Below are 27,561 nucleotides of genomic sequence, written 5' to 3' on the forward strand. Positions count from 1 at the left end.
CCTAGATAAGGCCCATGAGGCCCTGAATGATGAGATGAGAGCTTGGCCAGACAGGCAGGTGAGCAAGGTAGACAGCTGCTCGTCACCCTCCTTTCGTGGGCTCAGCGCTGGATATCCTGGGGTCCTACCTCTATAGGCCAGAAGGCATGTGAGAAATCGGGGCTATTGCTATTTTCATCAGGATTCTCCTGTAGACGTCTGGCCAGGTCATCTGACTGATGCTACAGAACTAGAATTAAACGTGTTTAAAACTGGGCAACTCTCAGTCCCCCCCCACTCCTGTTTGGTCCTCACCATGGGGGCTATTTAGCAAATTCTGCCATTTTCCCCAAGCAATGTGAGGATGAGAAGGGGTCCTTTCTCATGCAGCAGGCAGAACACAAGACCCAGTGTGGCAGCCAAACTTCGATTAACCAGAACCCTCAGTTCCCGGGCTGGCTCTTCCTCTTCTCCCTCCCTCTCAACCCAACCACTGTGCTTTTCAGAGGAAGAGGGAAGCCACAAGAAAGGATACTGAGGTCAGGGACTTTCTCAGAAACCACAAGACTGAGAGTGGCAAGGGACCTTAAAGAGTGTCGTCTTACATCTCCATTTTACAAATGGGGAAACTGAGTCCCAGGGGGGCAGAATCACTTGCCTGAGGTCTCAGAAGGAGTAAATGGCAAAGCCAGGGCTCAAACCCATGTCCCCTTGCTGCCATTCATGTGGTCTTTTTTTTACACTGTGATTTCTAGGCCTCTAGAGATATGTGGAACTATGGACCCAGAGACTTTAGAACTGGAAGAGACATAGAGGTTGTCTCTCTGTTCCAGCCCCTTCATCTTACAAAAGAGAGCACTGAACCCAAGAGAGAAGACATGATTAAGGGCTGAGCTTGGATCCCATGTACTCCTCCCAATCTCCCATCCCCAAATTGCATAGGATTTTGAGCTTGAGGGCCTTGGTTTAAATTATAGATGTTATTTATTTTTGACTTTAGGCAACTCCCTTCTCCTCTCTGGACCTGTTTTCCCATCTCTAAAATAAGCAAAGGGAATTGAAATAAATAGACTTTTATATTCCCTTCCAGTTCTAGGGCCAATGATGTTACATATAACTTGGTTCTATGGGGCCAGACATCCCAGAACAAAGAGTCCTGGGCCTGGGAGTCAGGAGCATCCCTGGCCTTCCCACTTACTAGCCATGAATGACCCCTGGCAAGTCTCATCCCTTCTCTGAGTCTCAGTTTTCTCCTCTGTAAAGTGTGTGATTGTACTACCTACCTCAATCTCAGGGTTGTTATGAGGAAAATACTTAATAAACCAGAACTTCTATGGTCATGTGAACCATTTTTTACCCCAGATCCTTGAACACAGGGACCAAAATGCTTGAACAAAATGAGATGATGAGCCTGAGATGATAAAGGAGCCTGGTTATCAGAGAATGATTCCATTATACTGCCCAAGCTCTATTCCTCCAGAGAGACAGAATGATATACAGGATAAAGAGCTAGCCTCAAAGCCAGGAGGATCTTGGGTCAAGTTACACCTCTTACATATATTTATGATGTGACCCTTCATAAGTCACTTAACCTCTCAGACAAATTTCTCAGACTCTTAAGTTACAGAGAAAGTTCTGTCCTGTATAGAGAAGGTTTTCTCACAAAGGAGGTCCCTAGATAGATGAATCACATATCCTCTTCTTAGTAAGTGGTCCGAGGCATTCTAGGATCATACTGAGCAAAGAAGGTTAAGTGAAAGAGAGTTTCCATTTTGCCCTGTAACACCCAGGATACCCCATTCCTCAAGCTCTCTGGTTAATGGAGGTTTGGCTGAGTAAGGGAAGACAATCAGAAAGGCAAAAATAGGAGGAAGCAGACGCCCCACACTCACACCACAGCTACCTTGAGGATACGGCGATTAAACACGTGCTGTTCTCTAGAGAGAAATCCGTGACCGAGGCGGGGAAAGACCATCTGGCCAGACGAACAGCGTGGACAGTCAGAAGGATCAGAGAGTCAGAAGTACAGAAGAGCAATTTATAAAACCACAGAGTTATTTCATGGGTCACAGAGCAGGGAGTGAAGAGAAACAGGGAAGAATCCAAGAACAACAGTTACGGACATGTAACTCCAAGGATTTTGATTGAAGAAGTTGGAACAGGCTTTTCTAGGAGATATCTTTTATCTAGTATAACAGAGGAAGGGGAATTCTGATCTCTCAAGGCTTGGAAGGGTCCCACACTTGGAAGACCAATTCTTTGGCTCTACTAGAGAGCAAATAAATGAATTCTTCCCTCACTGAAGAAGTGAAAACAAACAGAAACCCTCTCCTCTGGCCTCTGAGAAATCCCACCAGCTTGGTTGTGGAATGAACTCTGGATCAGATGACTGACATTCATTATGCCCAGGAAAAACCTTGTTTGCTCAGAGGCCAAGGTGGGGCCCTCTCCTCTCACTCCTGTGTTTGTTGGGGGAAAACCTCATTTCATTTGTCCTGGCACAGTCATGTCTCCTCAGGGGGGCATTGGGCATAGATGGGGCCTTCAGGAGGGAAGTGTGGCTGTTTGAGTCTTTGCCTTGCCGAGAAGGACCCAGAGGGGGTTTCACAGAACATTCATGTCCACATTAGAAAGAAGACCTTTATTTCATAATTCAAAATGCCACTCACTGCCCAGAGACCTCAGCAAGTGAATTAACTTTGGGGAGTGACCAGGACTCTCCCCAGATGATCAAGTAAGCACTCAAGAATATTTTAGTACTATTGTTGGACTCTTTGGTAGGTGCTGGGGATAGAAAGGAGTGAAAATGTTCCTGCCCTCAAGAAGTTTTCAATCTACTTGGAATGATGAAGTTCAGCAGGTCCAAAGTTGAAAAGGACCCAAGATGGGATGTGAGGGGCTGAGGGGGAGTTCAGGCAAGGTTCACACAGTGCAGTGTAACGATTGGAATGATGCCACCTGCTGGAGACTTACTGTAGAAGAGCTCCGCCCATGAGGTGAAGGTCTTTGAGGGCAAGAACATGCGTCTTTTCTTTGGCGTCAGGGAGTGACGTTTGCTAGTGGGAGGAAGAAGGAAGAGCCTGGCTCTCTGACTGGGTCTCTTTCCTGAGGATGCTGGTGGAGAAGGGAGCTAGAAAGGTGCTCTCCCTTTAATAGATAGATGAATATAGGCCTTTTTCTTTCTCTTTACCAAATTCTTATTCTCCTTAATAAATGCTTAAAAGCCTAACTCTTGTTAAAGCTTATAATTTATTGGCGACCACTTATTAGATATTTTAGACAGACTAGCTAGAATTTTAACTTTAACAGCAGGTAGATCAGGCGATGGGGGTGCATAGAATCTCCAGAGACTCTTGGTGTAACTAAATTGTGACCTGGATATTGCTTCCTGGTAGTGACCTGTTTTCTTAGTCCTAACTTAAGGCAAATCCTAGCTGGCATTAACATGTATGGGGAAGGGGCCTTTAGGTACCAAGATTCTGTCCTGTGAAGTATGAAGAGGGAGGTGAGCAGAAGACAGAGATACTTCAGAAGCAGCATAGTATAATAAAAAAAGAGATGGACTTATAGTTAGACCTAGCTCTGACACTTGTTAACTACATGGTCTCTGGACAAATCACTTAATTTCTTTGAGTCTAATTTTTCTCATCTGTAAAATGGGGGTGTTGATCTGACTGCTCCTCCATCCCTTTTAAATTTTAAATTATTTATTTTTTGGTGGAGCAATGAGGGTTGAGTGACTTGCTCAGGGTCACACACTAGTAAGTGTCAAGCGTCTGAGGCCAGATTTGAACTTAGGTCCTCCTGAATCCAGGGCTGGTGTTTTATCTACTGCGCCACCTAGTTGCCCTCCTCCATCTCTCTTTTTTTTTTTTTTTTTGCGGGGCAATGGGGGTTAAGTGACTTGCCCAGGGTCACACAGCTAGTAAGTACCAAGTGTCTGAGGCTGGATTTGAACTCAGGTACTCCTGAATCCAAGGCCAGTGCTTAATCCACTGTGCCACCTAGTCGCCCCCCCTTCCATCTCTTTTGATGGGTCATCATCCATATCTTGTCAATTCTACCTCCTTCAAATCCCTTACATACATGCCTTCTGGCACTCCTAAGATCACCACCCTGATTTAGGCTTTCACCATCTCTCTCCTAGACTAGAAAAACAGCCTCCTAATTAGTTTCTACTCCGATCCATCTTCCACACACTTGCTAAGGTGATTTTTCTTATGTTGGTATATGGTATAAGATGCTGGTCTATGCCTAGTTGCTGCTATACTGTTATCCAGTTTTCCCATCAGTAAAATGATTTTCCTAAAGCACAGTTCTGATAACATCACTCCCCTACTTGGCAAACTCCAATGGTTCCCTGTTGACTTTAATATCAAATGTAAATGTCTCTGATTTTTAAAGTCCTTTCCATCCCAGCCCCAATTAGTCTTGCCACCATTTTTATATATTACTCCCTTGCTTACAATTTAGTCTAGCTAGACTAACCTTCTTGCTCTTCCTCACACAGCCCTTCATCTCCTATCTCTGTGCCTTTGCATTGTCTACGTCGCCCTACCCCTATCCCCTCCTCATCCCCACCTGGAATGCTCCCCCGCCTCACCTCTGCTTTTACTTAATCCTTTGTTTCTTTAAAAATTGAGTTCAAGTGTCATCTTCTACATGAAGCCTTTGTTCATTCCCCTTAAATGCTAGTTACCTACTTCCCCCCAAATTAACCTGTATTTATTTCATCCATACTGATGTATGTGTGTATACATGTCTATGTGTATAGATGCATATATAACTATATATGTGGAAATATAAAAATATATGCATATGTATGTATGTATATGTGAATACCTGTCTCCCAGATAGAATATGAGCTCCATGAGGGCAGGAATTGTCTTGTTCTTGTCTCTGTATCCCCCAGAACCTTGAATAGTGCCTGGCACGGAGTGGGTTCTTAATAATGAACTCTGGTTGATTGATGATCATGCCGGCATTACCAGTGAGAAGAGCTTTGTAAACCACAAAGAGTTATGGGAATAGGATTTCTTGCCATCCCTCCAGTGATCTTTTGGTGGTGAGCTCAGTGCCCTGCACATGGAAGTCACCTATGAAGTGTTAGGTGAAGGGAACTGCATTGTTGAAATGAATCCCTCCTTAATGTGGTGTGATCCAAGTATGATCCAAGGAATAATAATAGCCAGTGTTTATAAAGTACCTACTATGTGCCAGGGCAGTTAGGTAGCATAGTAGAAGGAGTACTGGGCCTGGAGTTAGGAAGACTCCTCTTTCTGAGTTCAAATCCCAGATACTTACTAGCTGTGTGACCCTGGGGAAGTCACTTCCCCCTGTTTGCTTCAGTTTCCTCAGCTATAAAATGAGCTAGAGAAGGAAATGGCAAAGCACTCCAGCATCTTTGCCAAGAAAACCCCAGATGGGATCATGAAGAGTTGGACATGACTGAAAAAATGACTGAACAAGAGCACTCAGCTAAAAACTTTATTATCTCTTACTATTATTATCCCCATTTTCGTGAGAGGTATTCTTCTTCTCCCCATTCTACAAATAAAGATACTGATCCTAGAGAGATTATGTGACTGGTCTCTAGACACACAACAAATGAGTATATGAGGCTGGATTTGAACCCAGGCTTTCCCGATTTCAAGTGCTGAACTTTATTCACTATTCTGTGATTCCTCTCAGTGAATGAAAATGTATGTGATTTTCTTCAATAAACCACCTCCATCCATTGGAAATGTTTGTTTACACTGTTAGATTTAGACAACAGAATCATACATTTTTTAACATTCTTAACCCCATTTGCCACAGGTGCATATTTAGCTACATGTTTAGTTTCTGCCACCTGGAAGAGAAACTCTATTTTTTGAGGGGAGAGGAGAGGAAATAGTGTCTTTGACTTGTCTCTATAAAGGACCATCCAGTGCTGGGGCCCTTGGCAACAGAGAGGCACCAGGTTTCCACAGTAGGCCTTAGTGGTTATCAATACTTGTGAGCCAATGGCAACAGGGGCAGGCATTGGGCAGGATGCATGCCAAGGGGCAGGGAGTAGGAGTAGATGTAACCATGGGCAGCAGGACAGTGAGAGAGTAGTAGAGTGTAGTGGAAAGGACATGGACTTGGAGTTCAAAGGTTTGGGGGTGGTCTGGGCTCCGCTGTATGACCTTGGACAAGTCATTTTATGTCTTTAGGCCCTAGGCTTCCCATTGTCCCCATTTTACAGATGAGAAACTGAGACAAATAAGGTTTAAGTGATTTGCCCAGGGTCATAAGGCAAGTAGGTGTCTGAGGCTGAATTTAAACTCAGGCCTTCCTGATTCTAAGCCCAGTGCTCCATTCACTGTGTCACCTAGCTGCTCTAAGGAGTTCTTTATCATTGTTGTTTAGTCATTTTCAATCATGTCTAACTCTTCATGACCCCATTTGAGATTTTCTTGGCAGAGATTCTAGAATGGTTCATTAGCTCCTTCTCCAGCTCATTTTATAAATGAGAAAACTGAAGCAAATTGGGTTAAGTGACTTGTCCAAACATAGCTAGTAAGAGTCTGAGGCCAGATTTGAATTCAGGAAAATAACTCTTCCTGACTCCAGGCCCTTAAGGAGGTTGCATTAATAGAAAGTCTTGTGTGCAGATATATAATTAAGAGATAGAATAGGATAGTGGATCAAAGGCTGGTTATGGAGCCAGGATGATCTGGGTTCAGGTCTTGCCTCTAACACATCCTGGTTGTATGACCCTGGGTAAAGTGCTGAACTTTTCAGCACTTTGGGCAATTCTCTAAATTGCAGAGAAGATGCTATCCTGCATTGGAAGAGGGATTTCCCTCATAGGAAGGTCCTTATCTGAATGAAATCACAGTTCTATCCCTAGTCCAGAATGAGGAAGGGGGTAGTCTCATTGGCCTTTGCCCTCACCAGAATCCATCTCTGTCCACTTTGGGTCACCACATTTTTGGAATGATGGTGACAAATTTTGGCAAGTCCAGAAGAGGGTGATCAGAATGGAAAAGAGCCTTGAGAACATGTTATGTAATCCATCACTTAATCTGCCAACAAGCATCTGTTAAACACTTATTGTATACCAGGCACCCTGCTAAGTTTTGGGAATTCAGAGAAAAAGTGGAAGCAGTCCCCACCCTCAGGATTTACATTCTAATTGAGGGAGAAAATATATACCTAAAGTGGAAGCCATGAGCTACAGAGTAGATGGAATATAGCCACAAAAGGGATGGTCCTAGCCGCTGGGGGAATCTGGGAAAAGCTAGGAACACTCAGGCTGGACAAGAGGCTGAGGTGGGGAAGGGGATGTTTTTGGTCACTGTTTTTAACTCTCTGAAGAGCTGCCCTGGAGATGAATGATTAGCCTTGTTCCCCTCGGCCTCGTTGTGCAACAATAGGGGCAGTGGGTGGAAGTCTCAGGGAGCCAGAAACTGGCTCAACATAAGGAAAGATTTCCTACCACTTAACTTAGTGCTGTGTCTAAGGGTGAGGTAGTTTGTTCCCTACCTCTGGAAGTCTTTAAGCAGAAGCTGGAGGGCAGACTACTTGTTGGGATATTTGAGCTTGGCATGGGTTGGCTTAGATAACCTTAAATTTTTCTTCCCGCTCTGATATTATGTGACTTTAGAACTGACTGTGGGTATGAAACCATAAGAATGAGAAGACCCGACAGGGCCTTCACAGCACTGCACACATCCTGTGCAATTGTGGAGCTGGCTGACCCCACGGGCACAGGGTCATGGGGGTCAGAGGGCATAGGCACTGGCCCCCAGAGTTTGGAATACAGCAGGGGGCTGAGCATTGAAAGAAGCCTTTATATGCTGTTGTTTTGGAACAGAGAAAGGGAATGACTCAGTTTAATTCAAATGCAGACTCTCTTTGTTCTTTCCATATGTTTTACCCATGTGCTCTCTATTTCCAGGGGTCACTTCAAGACCCGTCAACAAGGGCTAATCTAGCTCTACCATTGGCTGGGAAGACTCAAATCTGGAACTCAGTATCTCTCTCTTTCCGGTTTCAGTAGGAACTGATGCTTGGTGTTAATATACACCACTATGAGGTATGAATTCCAGAAATGTCCACCGCTCTCAAACCTTTGGCTTCAAGGGTGAATGGGATCTTACTATTGCCAGTGATTCATAACAAACAACAAGGAAGAATTCTTTTGGGGAAGGCAGATGTGTCAAAGTTACCATCAGAGAGTGGTTAGGCAAGATCTAGCCATAGTTCATCCCCCTACCAAATTTCCAAAATATATGGGTTCATCCAGTCTTGGATGCATTAAGAGAGTCAATCAAAAGGCAGAACAGCAAACAGAAAGTCGCACGCTCACCATCCTCACTGCGCAAATACTTTGAGGATTCAGAGTCAACACATCTCTGCTGGTGATTAGGGACAAACAATGGGGCCGAAAGGCAAAACTCTCTTGGGGAAAAAGGACATGGTCAGAATCATGAGGATGGGAGGATAAACCAGAGGGAATCTAGGGTAAAGCAGAGTGTTCCTGAAGTCAAAGGGAGGTAAGTGGTAGGAAATGGAGTTTGCAGGAACAGTTCCAAGGCTGGGGGTCAGTACTGAGTATGTTGGGGAGTGCAAGAGCGTGCTATGACTGGGAGAAGATGTGCCAGAGAAGATGATTTGTCCCACATGACTTCCTTACCCCAGACAGTATTTTTTAAATGTCATTGCTAACAATTAGAGCTAATGATTTGCCAGCTTAGTACTTATTTGAGGAAAATGCACTGCAGCAAACTGGTTAAAACCAAATGGTGAACAAACACCACACTATTATGTCCCAGTCTGCCTCTTTTAGGTGCCAACCACACAGACAGCCACCCAGTGCTGGGCACCCTCATCTGAGCAAACATGGAGAGCCTGGCTTCCTGTTAACCATTCTGACATAGCTCCCACCTAACTACAAACACACCGTGTCTTATGAAAATTATTGTACTTTCCTGGAGAAAACCTGATGCACAGATTTGAAAACAGACCAGGGAAAGTAGTTATTCATCACTTAATACAGAGAAGGGTTAGAAATGAATCTGCATTTGTTCTATTGAAAAAAGCTTTAAAAAACTACCTAATTACCAAATACTGTCTGTAAAAGGGAGGAGGTGAATCTCAAAGGAGATGGTGGGTACAAAGCACTTTGGAACTCTTAGAGGGGAATAGAAATGTTAAACATGGCAGTGGCCATCCCATGGAACATGCTCAGAGTTCCTGGTTCAGGCCAATCCCATGGGAGCTTTAGGGATTACTTCTGGCCATGTGCTGACCCAGTGTTGAAAGGACTTTGTGTTTGGGTATGATTTGACAAACCCTGAGTGGCCCTTTGTCTGGTATGTTACAGTGTAGGGGTTGGGTGGTGGTTCTGGGTCAGTTAAAAGAAGAAACAGCTTTGGGTTCTGGCTCTCTTGCCTCAGCTCTTGGAGTGGTATCATGTCACTTGGAAACTTTCCAGTGAATGTGGAATTTCTACTAGATTATAAGCTCTTTGAGGGCAGAGACCATCTTTTGCTTCTTTTTGTATTCCCAGAGCTTAGCTGGCACATAGTAGATATTTAATAAATACTTATTGATTGATTGATTGAATGCATGGCCTTTTCCATCTCAGCATCATGGAGGCCACATTAAGGTGTCTGCTAGTACAGGGAGGCTTTTGAGCTTGTACCTGTCTGGGTTCCTCACTGCCTTTGCCACTTTTGTATTCCCGCCCCCCTGATCTTAAGGCAATGGTTATGGACTCCTCAATGGATGTATCTGGACTTGGAGGTAACCTTGTGAGTCTGAGGGGTCCAGAGGGCCCTGGGTCCCATTGGATCAGAGTTAAATAATGGCAGGGGAGAAGACCCCCCAGCAACTACTTTAGCTCTCTTGGCAATGATAGCTCTATACAGCGGCTAGCATTCCCACAAATGTATTTGCCTTGTTTGTATTTTTTACTTACTCATATGTGTATACACTTTTCCTGAGAAAATGTAAATTTCTCAAGGGTGGCAAATCTTTTTTGTCTTTGTAGCCCCAGAATCTAGCACAGTGCTTGGCACACAGTAGGCCCTTAAGTGCCTGATCGACTGATTGATCGATTACATCAAATCTATCTGCCTAAGTTGACTGACTGATTACATCGAAATCTATGGTGTGGGTGGGTTTTCCTAATTAGCTACCAAGCTCACTCAGTAAAAGAGAATTCTGGGATAATGGGTAGAAAGTGCTTCGAAAAACTTTAAGATTTTTTGGAAATGTCAGTAACTGTTATCATTGTGGTTGTGATAATGATGATGGCATCTGACCACTCAAGCTTGGCCTATAAAGGAGGCCTATGCTCCAGGGTTTCAGGCATGTCAGAGTTCATTCAACGGGGGGGCTTACCCGTGGGCCGAAGTCTCCTGGTTCTCCCTGTGGACCACAAAACAATGAAAAGTTAGTATTCAGCAATGGTAAGAAGATTTTGCTATTAGCCAAATTTCCTAGCAGGATCATGGAATCTGGAGCAGGAAGGGACCTTAGACAGCCTATAGTCTAGAGGTATCAAACTTGTAGTCTGCAAAACTCCTGAGTGCTGCCTCACCTAGATTAAAATGTAAATGGGAAATATTTAACAAGATAAATAAAAATACAATACAACACAGTTAATGTTTATTTGTGGTTTTCTAAGTCAATTGTTTCAGTCCTGTCTGACTCTCTGTGACCCCATTTGGGGTTTTCTTGGCAAAGATACTGGAGTGGTTTGCCATTTCCTTCTCTAGCTCATTTGTGTTCTTATTACTTTTTTTTTTTTATGAGGCAATTGGGGTTAAGTAACTTGCCCAGGGTCACACAGCTAGTAAGTGTCAAGTGTCTGAGGCTGGATTTGAACTCAGGTCCTCCTGACTCCAGGGCTGGTGCTCTATCCACTGTGCCACCTAGCTGCTCCTATCCTATAATTTCTTTTTTTTTTTTTCCAGGGCAATGAGGGTTAAGTGACTTGCCCAGGGTCACACAGCTAGTAAGTGTCAAGTGTCTGAGGCTGGATTTGAACTCAGGTACTCCTGAATCCAGGGCCGGTGCTTTACCCACTGCGCTACCTAGCTGCCCCCATATCCTATGATTTCTACTAAACCACCCAAGCTGTTGTGTCATCTGATGTTGTAATCTATCACCATTTCCTATACCAGGATTGTTTCATCTGAACAGCTCTTTTAAAATATCTGCTTCTGAGGAGAACTAAACAGCAGGGAGCAGTTTAGTATAAGGTATACTTTGTGCCAGAGGGAGCTTTATGCCTCATGGTGAGGAGACCTGTGCCTTAGCTGCTAAGCAACTGTGTGACCTTGGGCAAGTCTCTTCCCTTTACCATTACCTCAGCTGGAGAAATGGGGGGTACCTGACTAGATGGTTCCTAAGGGTCCTTCTAGCTCTAATGGCCTATGGTTCTATGAAGTTCTAAGAGGGCCTATTCCCCCTTTCTCTACTCTTTCCTCTCCCGTATATTTGCATCCACTTAAACAGATCCTTCTGTTCCTGTGCCAACTTACCTTGTCGCCTTTGGGCCCCGGCAATCCCTAAAGAAACAAAGACAGAACAAGACAGGGGCTTGTCATCTGGGAGGATACCGAAATACAGTCGTCCCTTTAGCTTCTGGCCTGGGATTTTTCTTGCTGTCTGGTTTGGACGTCCCTGAGCTTGGAGGGTCGGCTCATTGGACGCCAAATAGAGCCAGACCAAGGCTTAGCAGCCATTTAACAAGCAGTGCACGTGTTCAGAACGGGATCAGTCTCTTATCCCAGGCCTAGAAGCAAGCCTCCTCCTCTCTTGCTCGGTCATCCATGATTGACGGCCAGAGTTCCCAGCATCTGGCCAGCCTTGGGAGCCCTGGGAGTGGGCCTTGGTGGTGGATCCCTGGCAAGGACACACCTGTTTCCTCTCTCTACCCAACAGAGTGCCCCCAGACTGAAGAGGGAGAGGGAAAAAAAGCATTTTTCAAATTACAACATCACGTGCTGTGAACTTCATTTAGGGTCTTTGCAAAGAGAAAGAGAAAACCGTTTCTGAGTGCACGTGCTCAGCAGGGACTGATTCGAGCATGTTTTTCCCAGTTAGCCATCTGTTTGAAATAAGCCAGGCAGATGGGCAGCTTTTTCTTTCCTTTTTTACAAGCCTGGTGCTTTGAGTTCATGTCTCCTGAAGGGGATCTCTGAGGACAGAGGCAGAGAGGCTAAGGGGAGCCCTGAAGTGAGGCCTGACTTTGATGGGCTCCAGATTCTATCTTCAGGGCCAAAGGAGCCCCTTTCTTTCCATTCACTGCAATGACCAGGATTTCCTCAGTAGAGACCTTTAGAGGAAGCTGGGCGAGAAAGTGGCCACATGCAGGACCACACAAGGATCTGACCCAGGGGTACATTGCCCTCCTGGTCAGCCTCTTTCTATGGCCCTGGGTTCTAGGCATGCTCTTTGTTATCCTGGCTAATGATTGGATTTGGGATGGATCCAGTGGGGCAATGTATGTAAAGGGCTTCACAACCCTTAAAGTGCAATAGAAAAGTGGGTCATTATTATTATTATTATTGTTATTATTATTAACAATAATATCACCCAAACCACACACACAAAAATAATAGTGGAGTAGCAGCTTGTGCCAGGACTGCCCCTAGCTGAGCTCCATCAAATAGAAAGATGAGATGATTGGAATAATAATGGATTGGCGGGGAGCTTCCTGCCCCTGGACATCATAACTGTTAGGGCTGGACGGGATCTAAAAGCCAGGACTCCAAATGGAGGCCCATAGACTGGTCCTGTCTAGGGTTACTTGAGTGGTCAAGAGGAGTGAGATTCAAACCCAGGTCCTGTGATATCACATACAAGGCAGGGATATGGTAAGGGGGACCCACACCTTGGGCAGGGTTTGGACTACAAAGACTAGAATGTCCCTTCCACTTTTAAAATAATTTTATTTTTTCAATTTTCTCCATATCATTATTATATCTGTTATTAATAATAATTATTAACAACAACAATGATTATTATTATATCCATTAGGTAGACTGGGTCTCATAATGCTTTTTTTGTTATGATACTGCGAATCTCTATTATATGTAATTTTTTTCCAAGAAAAAAAGATATTCTTTAATGTGATAATATCAAGATTGCCCTGATTATCTTAGTTATTTTCAATTTCCTTCTGATTTCTTCTGTATATTTTTTGTGTGTTTCCAGCTTTTAAATATTTTCTTTCTTTTTAAAAAAATTTTATCTTCTCTCCAGTTACATGTAAAGACAATTTTTAACATTTATTTCTAAAAATTTTGATTTCTGAATTTTTTTCTCTCCCTTCCTCACCTCCCCCCTGGGTCTCATATGCTTTTACAAGAGGCTTTAAAACACAAATTATTAATTAACCCCCCCAACTCAGGGAAGGTAGGAGCTGGCAATAGGTTGGTCTTAGGGAAAACAGGGTCAGCTGGGGCTTCGCTTTGGTTGGCACTTTGACCAGTCTGAGAGGTGGTGGTTAATGCTCAGTGTGGAATAAGGAACAGGCAAGAGTGAAGAGCAGAAGAGAGACACCTACCCCCAAATGGCAGCAGATTCTAGGCTGGGCATTCATTATGGGGCTCCTTTAGTTGTATAGGAATTCCCAGAAGATAGACACCCCCACATTCTTTTTGTTTGTTTTTTTGTTTGTTTTTTGGGCAGGGCAATGAGGGTTAAGTGACTTGCCCAGGGTCACACAGCTAGTAAGTGTCAAGTGTCTGAGGCCAAATTTGAACTCAGGTCCTTCTGAACCCAGGGCCAATGCTTTATCCACTGCACCACCTAGCTGCCCCAATGCCCCCACATTCTAATGTGAATATAAAGAACCCCAACAAATCCTAATGCCAAACGCAACTGATCTGTAGTGTTAACTCCAGTTTGGGAACATCTGGGACTTGGCTTTCCTGCCTGGATAATGGAGATTGATAATGGAGAATGGAGAATGGAGAATGGAGAATGGAGAATGGAGAATGGAGAATTATCAGTTAACTAATTAAGAAAATAATGAAGAAGGAGCATAGGGTGGCTCGTTCCGACTTTGGCACTGTTGGCAGGACCCCTCTTAACCTATCGGCATCTCTGAGGCAGATCACAGCCCAGCAGAGATGGTCTAGTCAATGCTTTCATCATGACCTTTCCCAGTCTGTCTCTGCCATACTTACCGGCTTGCCGTCCAAACCCAGTGGCCCCTGGAAAACAACAGAAAGTCCAGATGTTACTAAGAGTGGGAAAAGTTTGCATTCATTGATTTTGGATGATGTCTTTAAACAAGGAAACAAAGGCTTGGTCCTGTTGCTCTATGCATTCAGAGTCTGGGACTGGGGTTTTTGTTGTTTATTTTTGGTATCCTCCTGGTCATGGGCTGTGCCAGGGAACAGCAGAGCAGGGAAGATGCCAAAGAACACAAGATATAGACCCCTGAGAGTGGGAAGGCTCCGGATAGGAGATCCTGGCACCTCCTCAAGGAGGCATGGAGTTTGAATCTCCATGACCCCAAGACTGCCCTTGGGATGTTTCTGGGCACTGACACCCTGGTTCAAGGGATTCTGGCATCCACCCAAGCATGGTCCCTCCACAGTGTAGCTATGCTAATCATGAGATGATTGAATGAAATTTCCATCATCATTCCCTTTTATTCAAATGGGCATGAATTATAATTAAAATCCCCCCCAAGTCTTCCTAGAAACATGTCCACACACAGCCTGGACAATCATGGGCAAAGCACTTCATTGGAGGCTGGAGATCTGGGTTTAAGTTCTTGTTTGGTCACTTATTAACTGTGACCTTGGGAGAAGTCAATGTGGTGTACTGGAAGGAGCACAAAGGCAGGAGACCAGCTTCAGATGTGGTCTCTGTCACTCATTAATGTTGTGACCCTAGGTAAACCACTAACCTCTCTGAGTCTCAGTTACCCCATCTGCAGAATGGGAAGAATACAGTTCAGACTCCCTACCTCGCAGGGTTGTTATGAAGAAATTGCTTTGTAAAACTAAAAATGGGGGGCAGCTAGGTAGTACAGTGGATAGAGCACTGGCCCTGGAGTCAGGAGGACCTGAGTTCAAATCTGACCTCCAGACACTTGACGCTTACTAGCTGTGTGACCTTGGGCAAGTCATTTAACCCCAATTGCCACCCCCACACACATACAAACTGAAAATGATATGAAAATGTCAACTATCATGATTATGAAAAAGTCACTTCCTCCCTCTGAGCCTCAATTTCCCCAGTTTAAAAATAAGTCCTGTTTTGCCTCCCCTTCAGGGTCTTTGTGATGATGGTTGGGAAGTGCTTTGGAAATTAATTGTAAAGCAGCATGTGCATCAGAGCTAGGGATGGTGCTTATTTCTTGGTATTTTCCTCCGCTCAGCTTGGCGGCAGCAACATGGGGTAGGAGGCTGGCTCCCCATCCCCATCATCCCCGGGCTCCTGGGATAATCCTCACCAGGCTGACTGGGAGTGGCCTCTCCTGTAGGGTCAAGTGGTAAATCACCGGTTTCCTTGGCTCAGTCTTTTAGGCTCTCCCAAGCGATGGAGCAGAGACGGCCAATTTGCCCAATTACATCAAATGATGTGTGACCATTCCGGAGGTGCCTCCATGCCCCCGGGGACTTAATGCAGGAAATCTATGCAATTTTGAAAATTGGTCATTTAGGGAGCCTATTAAGTGCTTTCGGCTGGTCTGAGGAGGGACACAGCTGCAATTTCACCGTCTGCAGGATATCCAGAGAGGAGACAACTATCCCTTGGGAGAGTCCAAGGACTCTTCTGCCTAGGTCGCTTCATGCTACACACATACCACCTCAGAGACAGGAGGGGACCTGCGAGGTCATCAGGTTCACCAAAGCTGTCATTCTCAGCTTCCTCCTCCTTTGATCAATTCACAATTGATTTGGCAAAACCTTTTGTCTTATCCATTGTATCGTCTCTACTTCCTGGCCATGTAATTGCTCTGTAACCCCTTGCCTTCTGGCTTCTGTCCCTACCGTATGACTGGGATTTCTCTCTTCCAGGTCATAATATCGTCCTAATGGCCAAATTCAATGCCCTTCTCTAAGCCCTCATCCACCTTGAACTCTCTGTAGATGAGGACACCACTGACCATCCTTTCCTTCTGGATGACTTCTCCTCCCTTGGCTATTGGTGGCAACACTATTCTCTCTTAGTTCTCCAAGCTTCCCATCGCTCATTCTCAATTGCCTTCACTGGATCACCTTCCAAATCCCCACTCCCTAAATTTACTGACCCAAAGGCTTAGTCCTCAGGCTCCTCTTCTTTCTGTACCTGGCAAGTTCATCCACAGTCCTAGTTTTGACTATTACCTCTGTGTAGAAAACTCACTCCCAAATCTCTGTTTCAAACTCTGACCCCTCTCATGAGCTCAAACCTCACATTTCCAGCTTACTATGGGACATCTGCACCTGTTTATGGGAATGTATCATCGGCACCTCCAACCTAACAAGTCTCAAACTGAACATAACATCTTCACCTGCAAACCAGTGGTCCATCTGGATTTCCCTATTCTTCATTCTTCAGGCTAGGTGGTACAATAGATAAAGAGTTGGACCTGGAGTCAGGAAGACCTGAATTCAAATCTAGCCTCAGACATTTACTGGATAGCTATGTCACTTTAGGCAAGTCATTTAGCCACTTTCTCTGTCTTAACCACTGTCCTCAATTGTTAAAAAAAAATAGGGGTAATAATAGTACCTCCGGGGGGCAGCTAGGTGGTGCAGTGGATAAAGAGTTGGCCCTGGATTCAGGACGACCTGAGTTCAAATCTGACCTCAGACACTTGACTCTTACTGGCTGTGTGACCCTGGGCAAGTCACTTAACCCTCATTTCCCCGAAAAAAACAAACAAAACAAAACCCAACAACCCCCAAACCAAAACCAAACAAAAAGAAAAAAGAAAAAAAAGAATGCTTTCTAGGGTTATCGTGAGGTTGAAATAAGATATTTGCAAAGTGCTTAGCAGTGTCTAGGACACAGGTGCTTAATAAATGCTTGTTTCCTTCCCTCCTTGATATCTTGGAAATTACCTTGATTCTTCTCTCCTCCCACATTCAGTCTGTGACAAAGTCAATTAGATGCTCCCTTTCCAAGGTCTCCCATGTCTATCCTTTTTCCTATAATAGATCTTTATTACTTCAGGCCTAAATTACTGCAATAATCCTATTAATCTGTGAGCTCAATGGTAGTATAATAATCCTTCTCTAATCTCCCTCTTAGGCTCTTGTGAGGAGCAAAGAAGAAATTGAGGGGGAAGAAGTGTTCCATAAACTAAAGTGTGAAGTAACAATGCATGATATGGGGTGTGAGATGAAGACAAGTAGAGGCTCAGCAATGGCTTTTTGCTTGGACCCAATGAAGGCAGAATCTCCAACTGTGAGGGATGGGGGTAGGAAGAGGACAAAGCCAATCTGGTTCCTACAGTAGTCCCAGGGGCCAGCACCAATCTTCCCTTTAACTCTCCCTCTGACTTTCCCTCCTTTCCTCCACCTCCCTTCCTCCAGCCCACTCTGTGCTGGCCCTTTGAGAAAGAACACCTTTAATTAATTAAGCTGCTCAGTCCCAGCTGAGGGCAGTCATTTCCATCTGGGGCAAAGTGATTTATCTGTGGGGCCTGCTTGGCCTGTTCAGTCTGCTCAGCCCAGGCCATCACATCACAGAGGAAAGAAAGATCCTCCTTCAGCTCTAAACTCTACTTTAATCTCTTTTTAATCTTTGTTTGAATCATGGGTTTAAAAAAAATCCACTCAGATTTATAGATTGAAATTTTTCCTCGATTTCCCAGCACCGTGAGCATGTGCGTGTGCCATAGGCCCAGACTAGAGAGAGAGGCCTGGCTGCACACAGGGAGCACTGTGCCCAGGGTACACAGGAGAGCAGTGTCATCAGGATACACGAGGGGCATTGATTGGGCTCAGGAGCCCGCCAGAGTGTGGTATACTGCAGGAATATGCAGGAATGGAATTTGCCTGGGAGACAGGGTGAGCATCATGTCTGCTAGACAGAGAGGGCATGATGCCCAGGACATGTAGGATTTCAATGCGGTTAGGGTGCATAGAGGGCACTATGCCCAGAACACACAGAGAGCATCATGCCCAGGACATATGAAGAAGGCTACCTGAGCCAAACCGTGCCCAGAGCACCTCTGAGGATCATGATGTCCTAATGACATATAATTGCACCCAGGAAACATAAATGAGTATCATTCCCCAAATTTGCTGGAAGGTAGTATGCCTGGTACACAATATTCAAGAGGGGCTATGTCTGGGATATATGGGGGCATTTTGCCCATGACCTATGGAAGGTGTTGTACTTAGAGTGCAGCATGCTCAGGACAAACCCAGGGCACAGCACGGCACGGTGCCTGAGGGTGGCATACTGGATTCCAGATAACCTGACCCAAAGACCTCAGAGGAATCAAGTTTGAAACCTGATAAATAAAGGTTGGGGAGGCAGAAGGAAGCCATGGTCTCCAGGCTGACTGAGCCTGTTACTGGGATGTCTGGAGCTAGAATACATTCTTTCTAGTAGTCAGGGGGAAAAAATTAAACAGGAATTTAAAGACACAGTACTTTCATTTTTGTTCTGCTACATCTGTCTTTGATCACTGGTTGGTACCAAGATACCAAGTAGCATCTCAGGAAGAGCAGGAGGGGGTTGCTGCCTGGGGCCTGGGAAAGGCAGGGCCATCAGACCTTTGACCCTTGCCCTCAGCAGTACATTGGATTCCTATTCTATCCTCCAGTTTGTTAGCAATCCCTTCAGCTTTCTGTCACATAAAGATGTCATGTATGCCACCGTCCAACTTACTGATGAAAGTATGTAACAGAAAAGGGCCAAGGACGGAGCCCTAAGGTCACCACCAGAGAGAGACCTCCCTCTGGGCTGGCACCGAATTCTTTGAGCAGAAAAAAGGTCTCCATTTCATTTTAAAGCAAATGTTTAAACTCTACAATAAATTCAAATTCCTTTTCAATAAAATTTTTGCCTTCAAAAACCTTAGAAGCAAATCTATTTTATACCTTCTCTTAAACCTGCATGCAAAGGTTTTAAAACAAAAAGAGGGACTAGATTAGGTGTCCAACAAAAAACTTGGCATGAAAAACCATGTCCTTCCATAGACATAAGATCAATGGATAAAAGTCGGCACCATGGGAACTCAGACCCTACTTATACAGGGGACATTTCAGCAAGAGTGAATTTATGGAGGAGCTGGTTTGTGAAGGTGAAATCCACTTCTAAGCAACTTCTTCTGTCCTGCATCCCACCCTGCTCTATTCAGAAAAATGAGCTGCAGACTAGAAATGTGACCTGACAGGACTTCTTAGGAATAATCTTAAGGTCAACTCCCAGCAGTGCCTGCCTCACTTAGCCTGGCCCCTTGAGGCACCTCAGAACCACTCATTCGTTTATTTATTCAGCATTTATTAAGTGCCCATTACATGCAAAGCCTTGTATTTGGTGCTGGGGATAAAGAGATGAAGAAAAATTAATGCTACAGACCCTGCCTTCAAGAAGCTTGCAATCTAATAGGGGGAATATTGCATGAACTTATGTAAATATAACCCAAGTTAGGGAATGGCGAGGGGGGGGGGAGGGGATGTAAAGGAAAGATCCAGACATCCAGACAAAGGGCTCCAGGAACATATGAAAACCTACTTTCAGCTGGGTGCCAAGGGAAGGATTCTTGGAGGTGGTGATGGAGAAGGCAGCACCTGAGCGGTGCCTCACTACACACAAACCTGTTTTGATGAAAATGATACTTTTTACAGATCCAAATGGCAGCATAAATATCAGAAACCTGCTCTTCTCTTGGGGCGACCCAGCCTATTTGCGGAGGCCCCAGACCTTGGCTTACAGGCCTTGGGGTTTAGAAAAAACCAAATGGATATTGTAGCCTCCCAACAATGACAAGAGTGTGCAGTTATGAATAGAGCCTTGGAAATTCTCAGCCCTAGATTCATAGGAAAAGCCATTTCCAATTCCCGGAGAAGCCCGAACTTAGATCTGTGTGTGGTTTAATCTGATGCAGAACAGACGTCCTGAGCCCAGCACGAGAAATGCCAAATATAAATATTTACACAGTAAAAGATGCCGCCTGGGACAGGCCTTTGGAATACATTAAACCAGAGCCTTGGCCTTCGGTTCACAGGGGATGCTGTCCACTCATCCCAGATGGTGTTGCTCTGGCGACAGCCACTTTCCCTATGGGCAACCAGGACAAGCCTAAAAATCAGAGATATAGCTTCACTGCTCCCCTCTCTGATGCATGGGGGTGAGAGGCAGTAGCCCTGGGTTCTAGTCCCAGCTCTGACACTAATACACCACGTGACCTCCCCTGTCTGAGCCTCACTTTACTCTTCTGTGAGATGAGGATGGTGGACAAGATGCTCCTGGGCATCTCTCCTGGCTCTGATGGTCTATGATGCTAATTTCTGGTTAGATGGCAAGCTCCCATGTGCAAGTCCAGGCAAGGGACTTGCTTTTGGAACCACCCAACATATGATTAATTAAAGCACCTGGGAGTGGTTAGATTAGAGAAGATGTATGATATGGAATCCTACCCCTAAAGCTGGAAGGAGACATCGGAAGAGATCTAGTTAGGTAATTATTCTGTAACCTGGGGCTCAGTACTGCTGCTTTGGACTTATAGAGAATGGTTTCCACCTTGGAGGCTTCTTATTTTTAACTCCACATCCCAGGTTTAGGCCCTGGGAAAAATCTGAATTTGGTTTGTTTCTAGCTTCCTACTGGGAGGGGTCTTCAATTCCTTCTGCAAGCTTTAGGCTAGCAGTCATCATTTTAAACACAGGACAGGTTTATTAAAAGGCCTATAAAAACCAGAAACACATATCTGAATGTGGTTAGCAAATTACAGTCTACCTTCCTCCCTATGCTGCTTCTTCCTCCCTTAACCCATAAACTCACAACACTAATTTTTTTGCAGGACAATGAGGGTTAAGTGAATTGTCCAGGGTCACACAGCTAGTAAGTGTCAAGTGACAACACTAATATATAAATCCCAATAGCATGAATGGGGTGGAGGATATCAATGAAAAGGAAGAATCTATGTTTCACCACTTGCTTCCCTCTGGGATCTGCTCCAGTGTCCCCTGCCATCTCCCCAACATCACCGCCACCTTCTCTCAGCTCTGCTCCAAAGTTGTACCAGTCACTGTGGCCCTGAGTTAATCCAGGAACTTCTCTATGCTCACCCACTAGCCTCGACCTCTACCACTGCTGACTCCTGTTCCCTCATAGCCCTCTCCTGCTCATGCACTGGCCCTTATCCATCCCCTCTGAACATTATAGAAAATAGCTGTCTGAAGCCTTTTGTGGTATTTGGTTCCTCTCTACCTTGCACCTGTAGCATTCTTGGAAAGGTGTGCCAAAATTCCTTTGGAGCACGCCTGCTAGAATTCCAAAATACTATAAAGACATGGAATAAGTCTATGATGTGAAAAGGAATTGGGCTGGTCTTGTAGTGAGAATGAGGAAAAATAGTATGTCCAAGAAAATATGAAGAGAACCAGAGGAAGTCCTCGAGCAGCAATGTCAAATTCATGGCTCAGAAAACTCCTGAGTGAAGTCTGAACAAGATGAAAACATAATTGGGAAGTGTTTAATGAAATACATAAAAATACAACATAGATGATGTTAAATTTTGGTTTTCCAAGCCAGTATATCGCCCATAGGGATCTGTTTCTATTTGGGTTTGACACCTAGTATATTAGGCAGATTTCCAATAAAGGATTTATAGAGGTACATGGACAAGAATTAGATAAGATGAGAAAGTGCAGTTGGATTGGAATCTACACCAGCAGATGGTGTGTCCACATTGATTAAACCACTGACACAGAGTCAGGCTCATAGAGTCCAAAGGAACCTCAGAGTTCATTTCATCTAGTCCATACCTGATTAGAAATGCCCTCTACAACATCCCTGGTAAATAGCCATCCAAGTTATACTTAGATACCTACATTAACAGGGAACTCACTACCTACTGAGGTGGTCCATTTAATTTTTGGACAGCTCTGATTTTTAAGAAGTATATTCTTAGGGGCGGCTAGGTGGCGCAGTGGATAGAGCACCGGCCCTGGAGTCAGGAGTACCTGAGTTCAAATCCGGCCTTAGACACTTAACACTTACTAGCTGTGTGACCCTGGGCAAGTCACTTAACCCCAACTGCCTCACTTAAAAAAAAAGAAGTATATTCTTATATTGAACCAAAATATGCCTACCTACCCACTGCTTCTAGTTCTGCTTTTGTGAACCAAGGACAACAAGACTGGTAAGTGTGCTCTAGTGGAAAGAACGCTGACTTTTGAGCCAGAGGACTTGGGTTCAAATCCTGCCAATGTGACCTTGGGCAAGTCACCAATCCTCTCTAGGCCTAGTTTCCTCATCTGTTGCATGAATAGATTGGTCTAGATGGCCTCCAAGGTTCCTTCCAGATCCGAATCTACCAAGTCATGCTCATTCCAATAAGTTTAAAAAGGAGCTGATGTTCTGGGAGAACTCTGCTTGGAGCTCATCTTTAGTGGCAGATTCCTCCTACACAGCAGAGAATGAATGACATGACAACTATGGATGTTGCATATGCATCTGGAGGAGAAAATGTCCGTGGGTTAAGGCTAAGTATTCTCAGGCTAGGCAGGTTTCCATCTTCATCAGTTCCAATCAAACTGTATTTACTGAACCTCCCCTGGCCTGCTCTCACCCTGTCTCTTTTCTCATGTATATATAGCAAGAACATAAAAGTCGAAGACTGCACCAAAGGCTGACTCCTAAGCAATGAACTCTCTGGAGTGTCTTGTGGATCCCAACCCAGCTATACCTTTGGGGCACTGGGTGTGTGGTAGAAGGGATTCTCCCTTTGCCCACCCAATCCAAGCATCCTTGGAGTACTGTCCCGACAGCTGACCCTTCAGGGAGAATGTCTGATGGCCCCCAGCTGTTGCCTGGGGTGGGGTGGGGAAATAGTTCCATGTACCCTGGTCTACTGGAAGCCCTGGGAATGGGCCAAGGTTGTCAGCACTTGCTGTCTGTCTGCCGGCTTCCTTTTAGCTTTAAATAACTTCTTTCAACCATGATGAGCCACGAACTTCAGCAATGTTCCAAGACATGTGGGGATATGGGCAAGTCCTCTATGGCATCTGAATTACAGATGGGGAGTGCAGATGCCATCTTGAATTTCTTCTCAGAAAGCAGGCACTCGCCGTGGTTCTTTTTTCTTCTTCTCTTGCCTGGAACTCATATCTCTCATGGGAGAAGTTCAAGATGACTGGGCATGGATCCATGCCAGCCACATGATGACTGAGTTATGTCAAGTCTTATGGCTCTTTGAAATCCAAGCTTGCCACCCACCCACCCACCCACCCTTCTTTAGGATCATTCCCTCTTGCCCCCAAAACCACCTTCTCCTGTATCAAGGCAGTCGCTCTACCACATCCCAACACCCCGTGCTTGGTCCTACCTCTGAGGTTCCCCTCAACGATCACAGGATACAGAACTAGTCAGGGCCACAATAAGAAAACCTAGGTGCAAATCCTGCCTCTTCTGTTTGTTGTCTGTGTGGCTTTGGGCAAATCAGTGACTCTCTCTAGGCTTTGGGTTCCCTTCTTCAAAATAAGGGTGTTGGATCAGATGAATCAGAGGGTTTAGAGTCAGAGGGGACCTTAGGGAGCACGTGACACAAAGCTTTCATTTTACAAATGAGGAATCTGAGACCCAGAGAAGTTAAGTGACTTGGACAAGAGCTAGCAGCTGAGTTTCAAACCCATCTTCTTATCCCTCAATCTTGGACTCTTTTATATTCATTTGCAGTCAGCTAGTCAACAAGCATTTATTCTGTACCTACTATGTGCCAGGTAGGCAGCTAGGTGGCTCAGTGGATAGAATGGCCAGTCTGGGAGTCAGGAAGATTCATTTTTGTGAGTTCAAGTCTGGCCTCAGATACTTACTAGCTCTGTGATCCTGGGCAAGTCACTCAATCCTGTTTGCCTCAGTTTCTCCTCTATAAAATGAGCTGGAGATGGAAATGGCAAACCACTCCAGTATCTCTGCCAAGAAAACCCCAGGTGGGGAGGGGGTCACAAAAGAGTTAGATATAACTGAACAATAGCTGAAAATGTGCCAGTCACTGTACTAAGTGCCAAGATACAAAGAGAGGTATGAGACACTTCTCATTCTCAAGGACCTTCCAGTCTAATGGTTTATAAAGTGCTTCCCTCATAACAACCCCATGAGATAGGAAGCACAGAGCTGTTGGCTCCATCTTCTAGATAAGGAAATGGATTTTAAAGAGGTCACTTGCTTAAATAAAATATTTTGTATTTATTATGCATTTGCATATATATATATATATATATATACACACACATGTGATGTTTCTTTAATAGACTGTAAGATTCTTCTCTTCTTCTTCTTTTTTTTTTTTGTGGGGCAATGAGGGTTAAGTGACTTGCCCAGGGTCACACAGCTAGTAAGTAAGTGTCAAGTGTCTGAGGCTGGATTTGAACTCAGGTCCTCCTGAATCCAGGGCCGGTACTTTATCCACTGCTCCACCTAGCTGCCCATAATAGACTGTAAGATTCTTGAGAGGAGGAAATGATTCATGTTTTTGTCTTTGTATCCACAGCACCTAGCTCAGTACACTACATGGTGGACAGACTTACTGAGTCATTATCCAAGTTCATGCATTTAGAGAACAGAAGTCCTTAGGATCGCATTGAAGCACCAAAGTTTTCTGTGAAGGGACTAGGAGGATCTTTCTTTCACTCTGCATTTCCAGACATATGTCCTAAGGGGATGTCCTAAGGGTGGGTGGGGAGGGGAGGAGATTTCTAGTTGGAATTGAAATTCAGAATTCTTGCCACTACACACTCCATGGGAGGATGGCTTTCAATCCTCTTTGCCTGTGCAGGTGAGAGATGGGACTGAGTGCTAAGGGAGAATACAAAGAGTTAAAAAAGCCCTGGAATGAAATGGAACTATAAGGCAGCCAAGCTCTCTATTTTACAGATGAGAGAACTGAGCCCCAAGGTCACCCGGCAGGGTGGCAGAGCAGGGTTTAGAATCCATGTAGATGGGCCATCTTCTTTTCCCTCCTTCTTCCTTTCCATTTAGATATTATCATAGTTGTCCTTTAAGACCTACTTTAAACCCATGCTGATCCCTCCCTCCAGCAGAACTGGAGCATTTTGTCCTGACTCAGCCTCCTTCCTCCTCACCTCTGTTCATGCTACTTCCTCTGCCAAGAATGCCTTTCTCTTTCTTCACCAGTGGAATTCCTACCCATTCTTTAAAACTCAACTCAAAGTTACCTTCTCCAGGAAGCCTTTTCTGATTCCTCTGTCCCCTTCCTTATATCTCACATATAACTTGTTAAAAAAACACACAAAGAAATCCACTCCAAATGCTCTTGTTACATAATACTCTATCATTTTTATGTGTCCATGAGATTATTTATCTCCACAGATTCAACTCTATGAGATCTACTGTATGCAAGGCACTGGGTGAAATGCTAGGGATTACAGAGGTGAAAATGACAGTTTCTGCCTTTGAGATTTTGTTCTAATGGGATGGGAGATATAACATGTCTACAGAAAAGTAAATACAAAATAATTTGTTGGAGGGAAGGAGAGAGAGAGAAAAAGAGAGGGAGAAAGAGAGGGAAGGAGAGGAGAGGAGAGGAGAGAGAGAGAGAGAGAGAGAGAGAGAGAGAGAGAGAGAGAGAGAGAGAGAGAGAGAGAGAGAATGAACAATTGGAGTTATCAGGAAAGAATTCCCTTGGGAGGGGGTATTTGAGCTGAGGCTTGTTAGAAACAAAGGGAGACAAGAAGGAAGAAAGTGTCCCAGGGGACAGGGGACAGGGGACAGACCTTGAGAAAGCAAGGGGCATAATTCTGAGTTCAAAGAACAGTAAGGAGGCCAACAGGTATGAAGGATAAAGGTATGAAGTAAAATCAAAATGGGAAGGTAGGCTGGAACCTGATTGCTTTAAGTGGCAAGCTGAAGGGTTTGTATTTTATTCTGGAGGCAATAGGGAGCCACTGAATATTCTTGGGCAGGGAAATGACATAGCTGGAGATGGGCATAGGAAGATAATTTTTTTGTTGTTGCTGTTGTTTTTAGTGAGGCAATTGGGGTTAAGTGACTTGCCCAGGGTCACACAGCTAGTAAGTGTTGTGTCTGAGGCTAGATTTGAACTCAGGTACTCCTGACTCCAGGGCCGGTGCTCTATCCACTGCGCCATCTAGCTGCCCCAGGAAAATAATTTTGGTAGCTATGTGAAGAATGGATCACAGAGGAGAAGGACTGGAAGTATGGAGACCAATGAAGAGAGTGTTCCAGTAATCCAGTTGAGAGATAAGATAATATAACACATAAATATAGAGGAGAAGGCCGAGGATAAAGCTTTGAAGATTAGGATTGGGACCTGATGATGATCCAGCAAAGGAGACTGAGAAGGAAGGGCCAGACATATAGGAACCAGGACAAAGGAATATCATGAAAACTCAGGTTCAATTTGAAAGAAGGCTGGGAAAAGGACTCAGGATTTTGCAATGAAGACATCACTCATTTTAAGTAACTATGGAGACTATGAGCTCCACAAGGTCAGGGAATGTGCCTTATTAGACTTCACATCTTCTTCTAGAACATAGCACAGTATTTTGCAAAAAGCAAGTGCTGAATGTTCAGTGGACTAAACTGCAGTCTTCTGATTCATCTTTTTCTTGTCTACCCCACAGGGAGGAGTCTTGATATGTGTTCTGTTCTCTTGCTGACTGCATGATCCTGTTTAGTATTTTATTGTATAATTCATGGTCTTTGGGACTTGCCTAAGGCATCTCATGGAGAAAATCTTATTGATTATGTTTAAGCTGGTCTTTTAATTCCTGGGAGGCCTAGGATGAGGCCTTTGGGGGAAGAGCACTCTTTAGTGAAAGGCTGGCAGGATACCGTAGCTGAGCTGAGGCAGAGTCACCCAAGGAATCTGTGTGATCAGTAGCTATGAGTCCCCTAGTCAACTCAAGAACGAATAACATTCTGCAAGGAGAAACCAAAGCCAAGTTCTCAACCATCTTCTGTGCCTGGGTTTGAAGAGCCATATCCCTATAGTAAGAGTCTTTTAAGAGGTCTAAATCAGGAGGGAGCTGTCCAGGTTAGCCTGCAGGTTAGCTTGTGGATACAGAATCCTGTAAACTGTGAAGGTTTTGAATAATCTAATGGATTATTAATGATGGGGATGGAGTGAGTCAGGGAAACTCCTGGGAGTTTTGAGTTGGGCTTTAAAGAATGGGCAGGAATTCAATAGTCAAAGAAAGAAGAGCATTCCTGGTGTAGGCAATGAAATGATGGTAGGACACAGTCAGAAGACAAAGTATTCCAGTTCAGATGGAGGAATCAGTGTTAGTTCAAACCAGGTCTTGGAGACTGGATATATTTAAATGGGAGAGAAGAAGAAAGGAAAAGGAATGGAGATGATGTAGTGACCAGAGCACTGAATTTGGAATCAGAGGACATAGATATCTGGGTGAACTTGGGCCTCACTTC

General features: G+C 44.5%; 1 protein-coding gene across 6 annotated transcripts in view; it reads right to left on the reverse strand.

The window, feature by feature from the left end:
• The window catches only part of COL23A1 (collagen type XXIII alpha 1 chain), a 494,698-nt gene that overhangs the window by 35,008 nt on the left and 432,129 nt on the right, over positions 1–27,561 (reverse strand). For 3 of the 6 annotated variants that reach the window (XM_043985181.1, XM_043985183.1, XM_043985180.1), the window contains 4 exons: positions 14,157–14,183; positions 11,502–11,528; positions 10,357–10,383; positions 1,883–1,954 (listed from right to left, as the gene is read on the reverse strand). In XM_043985181.1, coding sequence (XP_043841116.1) covers positions 1,883–1,954; positions 10,357–10,383; positions 11,502–11,528; positions 14,157–14,183 — 153 coding nt within the window. The remainder of the gene's footprint in view (positions 1–1,882; positions 1,955–10,356; positions 10,384–11,501; positions 11,529–14,156; positions 14,184–27,561) is intronic. The other 3 variants (XM_043985184.1, XM_043985185.1, XM_043985182.1) reach the window with 1 other exon arrangement.

This window comes from Dromiciops gliroides, chromosome 2, assembly GCF_019393635.1.
Source record: "Dromiciops gliroides isolate mDroGli1 chromosome 2, mDroGli1.pri, whole genome shotgun sequence".
In the NCBI taxonomy this organism is placed as follows: domain Eukaryota; kingdom Metazoa; phylum Chordata; class Mammalia; order Microbiotheria; family Microbiotheriidae; genus Dromiciops; species Dromiciops gliroides.